This window comes from Chiloscyllium plagiosum, chromosome 1 (assembly GCF_004010195.1).
Source record: "Chiloscyllium plagiosum isolate BGI_BamShark_2017 chromosome 1, ASM401019v2, whole genome shotgun sequence".
Lineage (NCBI taxonomy): Eukaryota > Metazoa > Chordata > Chondrichthyes > Orectolobiformes > Hemiscylliidae > Chiloscyllium > Chiloscyllium plagiosum.
Window position 1 is genome coordinate 88,702,918 of NC_057710.1, and position 8,145 is coordinate 88,711,062.

General features: G+C 41.4%; 1 protein-coding gene across 4 annotated transcripts in view; it reads right to left on the minus strand.

The window, feature by feature from the left end:
• The window catches only part of dcun1d4 (DCN1, defective in cullin neddylation 1, domain containing 4 (S. cerevisiae)), a 72,187-nt gene that overhangs the window by 10,000 nt on the left and 54,042 nt on the right, over positions 1-8,145 (minus strand). For 3 of the 4 annotated variants that reach the window (XM_043691125.1, XM_043691143.1, XM_043691153.1), the window contains 2 exons: positions 4,661-4,765; positions 3,785-3,887 (listed from right to left, as the gene is read on the minus strand). In XM_043691125.1, the coding sequence (XP_043547060.1) occupies positions 3,785-3,887; positions 4,661-4,765 (208 nt within the window). Of the gene's footprint in view, positions 1-3,665; positions 3,720-3,784; positions 3,888-4,660; positions 4,766-8,145 lie in introns of all 4 variants that reach the window. The other variant, XM_043691134.1, reaches the window with a different exon arrangement.

Below are 8,145 nucleotides of genomic sequence, written 5' to 3' on the forward strand. Positions count from 1 at the left end.
ACGACATAGGAAGGGAAAAGGTTGAGATTCTGAAGGGAGATTATAGAGAGTTAGGCAGAAATTTAAAAATGTCCGCAAGGGTAGTAATATCTGGATTACTCCCAGTGCTACGAGCTAGTGAGAGCACTGGGAATAATCCAGATATTACTACCCTTACAGGAATAGGAGGATAGAGCAGATGAATGCATGGCTGAGGAGCTGAGTATGGGAGAAGGATTCACATTTTTGGATCATTGGAATCTCTTTTGGGGTAGAAGTGACCTGTACAAGAAGGACAGATTGCACCTAAATTGGAAGGGGACTAACATACTGGCAGGGAAATTCGCTAGAACTGCTTAGGAGGATTTAAATTAGTAAGGAGGGAGTGGTGGGACCCAGGAAGATAGTGAGGAAAGATCAATCTGAGACGGGTACAGCTGAGAACAGAAGTGAGTCAAACAGTCAGGGCAGGCAGGGACAAGGTAGGACTAATAAATTAAACTGCATTTATTTCAATGCAAGGGGCCTAACAGGGAAAGCAGATGAACTCAGGGCATGGTTAGGAACATGGGACTGGGATATCATAGCAAATACAGAAACATGGCTCAGGGATGGGCAGGACTGGCAGCTTAATGTTCCAGGATACAAATGCTAAAGGAAGGATAGAAAGGGAGGCGAGAGAGGAGGGGGGAGTGGCATTTTTGATAAGGCATAGCATACAGCTGTGCTGAGGGAGGATATTCCTGGAAATACATCCAGGGAAGTTATTTGGGTGGAACTGAGAAAGGGATGATCACCTCATTGGGATTGTATTATAGACCCCCCAATAGTCAGAGAGAAAATGAGAAACAAACTTGGAAGGAGATCTCAGCAATCTGTAAGAATAATGGGGTAGTTATGGTAGGGGGATTTTAAACTTTCCAAACAAACATCAACTGGGACTGCCATAGTGTTAAAGGTTTAGATGGAGAGGAATTTCTGAAGTGTGTACAAGACAATTTTCTGATTCAGTATGTGGATGTACCTACTAGAGAAGGTGCAAAACTTGACCTACTCTTGGGAAATAAGGCAGGGCAGGTGACTGAGGTGTAAGTGGGGGAGCACTTTGGGGCCAGCGACCATAATTCTATTCGTTTCAAAATAGTGATGGAAAAGTATAGACCAGATCTAAAAGTTGAAGTTTTAAATTGGAATACGGCCAATTTTGACGGTATTAGGCAAGAACTTTCAAAAGCTGATTGGAGGCAGATGTTCGCAGGTAAAGGGACGGCTGGAAAACGGGAAGACTTCAGAAATGAGATAACAAGAATCCAGAGAAAGTATATTCCTGTCAGAGTGAAAGGGAAGGCTGGTAGGTATAAAGAATGCTGGATGACTAAAGAAATTGAGTGTTTGGTTAAGGAAAAGAAGGAAGCATATGTCAGGTATATACAGGATAGATCGAGTGAATCCTTAGAAGAGTATAAAAGGAAGTAGGAGTATACTTAAGAGGGAAATCAGGAGGTCAAAAACGGGGACATCAGATAGCTTTGGCAAATAAAATTAAGGAGAATCCAAAGGGTTTTACAAATATATTAAGGACAAAAGGGTAACTAGGGAAAGAATAGGGCCCCTCGAAAGATCAGCAAGGCGGCTTTGTATGGAGCCACAGAAAATGGGGGAGATACTAAATGAATATTTTGCATCAGTATTTACTGTGGAAAAGTTTATGGAAGATATAGACTGTAGGGAAATAGATGGTGACATCTTGCAAAATGTCCAGATTACAGAGGAGGAAGTACTGGATGTCTTGAAACGGGTAAAGGTGGATAAATCCCCAGGACCTGATCAGGTGTACCCTAGAACTTTGTGGGAAGCTAGAGAAGTGATTGCTGGGCCTCTTGCTGAGATATTTGTATCATCGATAGTCACAGGTGAGGTGCCAGAAGATTGGAGGTTGGCAAACATGATGCCACTGTTTAAGAAGGGCGGTAAAGACAAGCCAAGGAACTATAGACCGGTGAGCCTGACCTCGGTGGTGGGCAAGTTGTTGGCGGGAATCCTGAGGGACAGGATGTAAATGTATTTGGAAAGGCAAGGACTGATTCGGGATAGTCAACATGGCTTTGTGCGTGGGAAATCATGTCTCACAAACTTGATTGAGTTTTTTGAAGAAGTAACAAAGAAGATTGATGAGGGTAGAGCAGTAGATGTGATCTATATGGACTTCAGTAAGGCATTTGACAAGGTTCCCCATGGGAGACTGATTAACAAGGTTAGATCTCATGGATACAGGGAGAACTAGCCATTTGGATACAGAACTGGCCGAAGAGGGTTACCTCAGATTACAACAGGATCTGGACCAGATGGGCCAATGGGCTGAGAAGTGGCAGATGGAGTTTAATTTAGATAAATGTGAGGTGCTGCATTTTGGGAAAGCAAACCTTAGCAGGACTTGTACACTTAATGGTAAGGTCCTAGGGAGTGTTGCTGAACAAAGAGACCTTGGAGTGCAGGTTCATAGCTCCTTGAAAGTGGAGTCGCAGGTAGATAGGATAGTGAAGGAGGGGTTTGGTATGCTTTCCTTTATTGGTCAGAGTATGGAGTACAGGAGTTGGGAGGTCATGTTGTGGCTGTACAGGTTAGGCCACTGTTGGAATACTGCGTGCAATTCTGGTCTCCTTCCTATCGGAAAGATGTTGTGAAACTTGAAAGGGTTCAGAGAAGATTTACAAGGATGTTGCCAGGGTTGGAGGATCTGAGCTAGAGAGGCATTGAACAAGCTGGAGCTGATTTCCCTGCAGCTTTGGAGGGTGAGTGGTGACCTTATAGAGGTTTACAAAATTATGAGGGGCATGGATAGGATAAATAGACAAAGTCTTTTCTCTGGGGTCGGGGAGTCCAGAACTAGAGGGCATAGTTTGGGGTGAGAGGAGAAAGATATGAAAAAGAGAGACCTAAGAGGCAACTTTTTCACGCAGAGGTTGGTACGTGTATGGAATGAGCTGCCAGAGGATGTGGTGGAGGCTGGTACAATTGCAACATTTAAGAGGCAATTAGATGGGTATATGAATAGGAAGAGTTTGGAGGGATATAGGCCGGGTGCTGGCAGGTGGGACTAGTTTGGGTTGGGATATCTGGCCAGCATGGATGGGTTGGACCGAAGGGTTTGTTTTCATGCTGTACATCTCTATGACTCTGAGTCTATAACTTGCCCACCACCGACGTCAGGCTCACTGGTCTATAGTTCCCTGGCTTGTCCTTACTAAACAGTGGCACCACGTTAGCCAACCTCCAGTCTTCCGGCACCTCACCTGTGACTATCGATGATACAAATATCTCAGCAAGAGGCCCAGCAATCACTTCTCTAGCTTCCCACAGAGTTCTAGGGTACACCTGATCAGGTCCTGGGGATTTATCCACCTTTATACGTTTCAAGATATCCAGCACTTCCTTCTCTGTAGTATGGAGATTTTACAAGGTGTCACCAACTATTTCCCTGCATTCTGCATCTTCCATATCCTTTTCCACAGTAAATACTGATGCAAAATACTCGTTTAGTATCTCCCCCAGTTTCTGCAGCTCCACACAAAGGCCGCCTTGCTGATCTTTGAGGGGCCCTATTCTCTCCCTAGTTACCCTTTTGTCCTTAATATATTTGTAAAAACCCTTTGGATTCTTTGTCTGTAAACCTTCCATCATGAGACCTCAGAACATCTTTTTCAGCAGTCAGTTGTTTTTCACACCCTCAGCCATGGATGCTAAAGGGAAAAAGACAAAAGGAGAAAAACAAAGACGGTTAAAGAGATTCAACTGATGTACTTACAAGCCCCATCTTCATCATAGTTGCTAAGATCAAGGTTAATTGTTCTGCTAAATTCGAGCACATTGCACCACTGGTCCTTGTTGATCACTTTATACTTAGATTGCTGTGTGGAACATAAAATTTTAAAAACGCCATAGATTATTTCACATGCCTTGATGATGCTGAAAATCAAATTGTAAACTTTGCTTACACAATGCAGAACTACAAGTTAGCATATTCCTCACCAGTCACATTTTGTTGAAGCCCCTCAAATCTAATAGTGCCATTCAGTAAAAAGTACAAACATGTGATATCCAGGTTTTACCCAAAGGATAACATTTGATATTTAAACTAAATATTATCAAACAATATAAACTCCATGAAACATTTGTATGAAACATTCAATTATTTGATGTTGGCATGCAACATTATAGTAAGCCAATAGTACAACAATCTGGGTGTTCTCATAAGTGTTGATCAGTAGAAATGGGTGATTGATTGTAGTTATTAACATTAGTACATTAACAGTTTTAGCCACATGCATTAACTTTAGGAGAAGCCACCTTAACAGTCACATAAATGCAGGTAAATATGCTTTACATGCATATATTTAACTTGAACCGTAATCTTGCATCAGGCATTTCGACCCAACCACAATAATTTCCAAAATCTTCAATGACTGAAAATTGATCCTGATATTTTAATTATAGACAACTATAGGTGGAAACAGTAGCTTTGGAAATAAAAGTAATTGCATCTCATTTAATATTTCTAAATATTAGAAGGTTTTTGGACCGATTAAAGTAAAATCCCAAATCACAAGAATATTTACATATTTAATTTGAATGTAATAGTGGTGGCAGAACTAAAATTGAAAGACAGTTCACATTTTAATACCTCAAGGAACTGATGGAAGGCTGGAAAAAGTGGCCAGGTTTTTCCTAGAAGTAGTCCCAACATGCATTTAGCAGTGCTAATCTCCAAACTACGCTGGTCCTTTTCCTGTTAAGACAATACAAACAAAATATAGGGTCATGCACACATGCACAAGTCAATAAATCACTTAATTTCAAAAAGTAGTAGGATGATTTATCGTTTTCTTTGCAATGCTACATTAATGAGCTCTTTTAATATTGACATTTGTAAGTGCTGAATTTTTGGTACAACATTATTTCAATATTTAGAGAAATCAAGTTAACTCATGAAGCTTCCGGACATTATTCCATTCCCTCGGAGCGTGCAATATCATGGGTCTAACAATTTGGAGTACTTCAATGATTTCAGTGAAGAATGCTGCAGCAATGCTAGGTAAAGAAATTTCTCCTCCAGTTGTAAAAGCTACACACAAGGCACAAATGTCTCATTTTTTAAAAATTTGAAACAGAAATGTAACAAATTAAGAAAAACCTTTTTCAGGTCTAAAGGTGACCTGATAGCTATATGCTTTGATTTTCGCGATAAACCAGCGATGGCTTTTGTGTTGTTCTTTGAGCTGTAGTTTGCCTTTCAACAGCCATTCTGTTGTTAAAGGCTGGGTCATCAGTTGAAACCTTATCGCAAAACTTGAAATTTAGAACACAAAAGATTTATTTCTAAGTATTGTTTTGAAAATATTTGCTATGTTAATGATCCAGAATTGGTTCTACCCTCTCACACGTTCTTTCTTAAAGTGACTTAGCTTGGATTGTATCTAATTCTGGAGCCCTGCTAAAACCACAAAGTCAGTTTATTTTTGCCTTTTGGGCTTCAGTTCATTACTATCGAGGGCTCTTTCTCTTTGAGGAAGGAATCTCTGGCTTGTTTAGTCACTGACTAGTATAGAACCAAAATAATCAAGAGACGCCAGTCAAAACTCAAGAGTTGGGGAAAGAGAAGATTCATTTCTTCAGCCCTTGGAGGCAGTGGTACAGTGATTTAATTCTATGGGGACACAGGTTCAAATTCCACCAAGGCATTTAAGGGAAATTAAATTCAATTAATAAGTCATGAACATGAATGCATATGGGTCTCAGTAATGGGTCCACAAAACTACCATCAATTGCAGTAAACATGCATCTGGCACACAGGTATCCTTTAGGAAAGGAAATCTGCTGTCCTGACCTGCATGCAACTCAACTCAATCACATGGTTAACTCAAATGCCATCTAAGGTGGTCTAGCTATTCAAGGGTAATTAGGAATCGGCAACAGATGTCAGCCTTGCCAGTGGCTCACACATCACAAAGGAAAATATGCTGCCAATTGTCGCTGCCAATTTTGAAAAAGTGTTGATGGGGCAAAAGTAATAGGCAATTTCATAAAAGTCCTACTGTGTGAAAGCAGACCATACTGCCCATTTCTGCACTGACACTCTGAAGAGCATCCCACCCAGACCACTATCTCTATAAGCCCACATTTCCCATGGCTAACTACCTAGTCTGCACATCCCTGGAGACTATGGGCAATTTAGCATGGCCAATCCACCTAACCTGCACATCTCTGGACAGTGGGAGGAAACCAGAGCACTCAGGAAACCGACACAGACATGGAGAGAATGTGAAAACTCCATACAGACATAGTTCGCCCGAGGCTGGAAACAAACCCAGGTCCCTGCTGCTGCAAGGCAGCAGTATTAGCCACTGAGCCAAAACACGGCCCAAATTGTACTGCCAGGATGAATTGCTATTCTACAGTCACAGTTTTATTTTATCACAATATCTCGGCTTCTCACTTGGTTCATGCTTCAAACCCACCACTTTTAGGTTGGCCAGAACTACCATAATGTGTGGTCATTTCCATATTCTTCTTTTATGCTCCCCAGTGCACACCATTTTAAATTTTAAAAAAAACCTGATACTATTGGTTGAAATGGCAAACAAACCGAAAACTACAAAAATTAGCTGTGTAACTGGTTTTAGCAGAGGAAATGACAGAATGCAACAGAAGCTCTTCACTCCAAGGAAAAAAAGTCTCAAGTTCTTCCATCTGTCCTTTTAACTGAAGTTTCTTATTACTAGAATCAGTTTTGTAAATTTCTTTTGCACTCTCTTCAATGCATTTATTCCTTTCCTATAATGTAGCACCCGCAACTGTATACAATACACCAGCTAAAACGTTTCTTATACAAGTTCAACATCACTTCCTTGCACCTGTAATCTATGTCCTAACTAATAGTTTGCTGGGATTATCCTTAATACCTTTCTCAAACAAGGTTGTTATACTTTCAATTTTCCAGTCTTCGGGCACTTCTCAAGTCCAGTGAAGGGTGAAAGATCATGGCCAGTGCATTTATAATTTTTAACCTCACTTCCTTCAAAATCCTTGAATGCATCCCATCCAGGTTTGCTGTCTTGTCAACTTTCAGTGCAAACAAGCTACCAAAGACTTATTCCTTATTAACGTTGAACCCTATTAACAGTTTCCTCCTCAGTCACTATGACTTGGGTAGTATCGTCCTCTAAGAACAAATGCAAAATATTCAATAAATACTCAGCCATGCCCCTTACCTCTATGCGTAAATTCCCTTTTTGATCTCCGATTGGCCCTACGTCTCCTCTAACCACATTCTGTTTATATGCCTATGACAGTCAGTATCTGAACATATTCATAAGAGGCTGCCAATGTTCTTTTAACCCAAGCTTATTATACAAAGAAAAAAATGCAAAGTTATATTGTATGCCAATCGGTTTGAGAAGATATTAATACAAACAAAAATAAGAAAACATTTTTCTCAGCAATATCCTTTACAGAAGCTCTATCCCAGAGAACTGTTGTTCTTATCTTAAAATTTAATTAAATGACATGAAAGTCTGTTCAGTTTCTCTTATTGGACTGCTACTCAAGTCAGTTCTGCTGACCTGGATTCCTTTTCAGTTCTGACAGATTCTACAGACTCTCAACCTGAAGACTGTACTAATCTAAGACATCCAGTCCCTGTACACCTCCATCCCCCATCACAAAGGACTCAAAGCCCTCCGCATCTTCCTTTCCCGCCGTACGAACCAGTACCCTTCCACTGACACCCTCCTTCGACTGACTGAACTGGTCCTCACTCTGAACAACTTCTCTTTCCAATCCTCACACTTCCTCCAAACCAAAAGGAGTAGCCATGGGCACCCGCATGGGCCCCAGCTATGCCTGCCTCTTCATAGGATATGTGGAACAGTCCATCTTCCGCAGCTACACTGGCACCACCCCCCACCTTTTCCTCCGCTACATCGATGACTGTATCGGCGCTGCCACGTGCTCCCACGAGGAGGTTGAACAGTTCATCCACTTCACCAACACCTTCCACCCCGACCTCAAATTCACCTGGACAGTCTCAGATTCCTCCCTCCCCTTCCTCGACCTTTCTATTTCTATCTCACGCGACCGAATCAACACGGACATCTCCTACAAACCGAC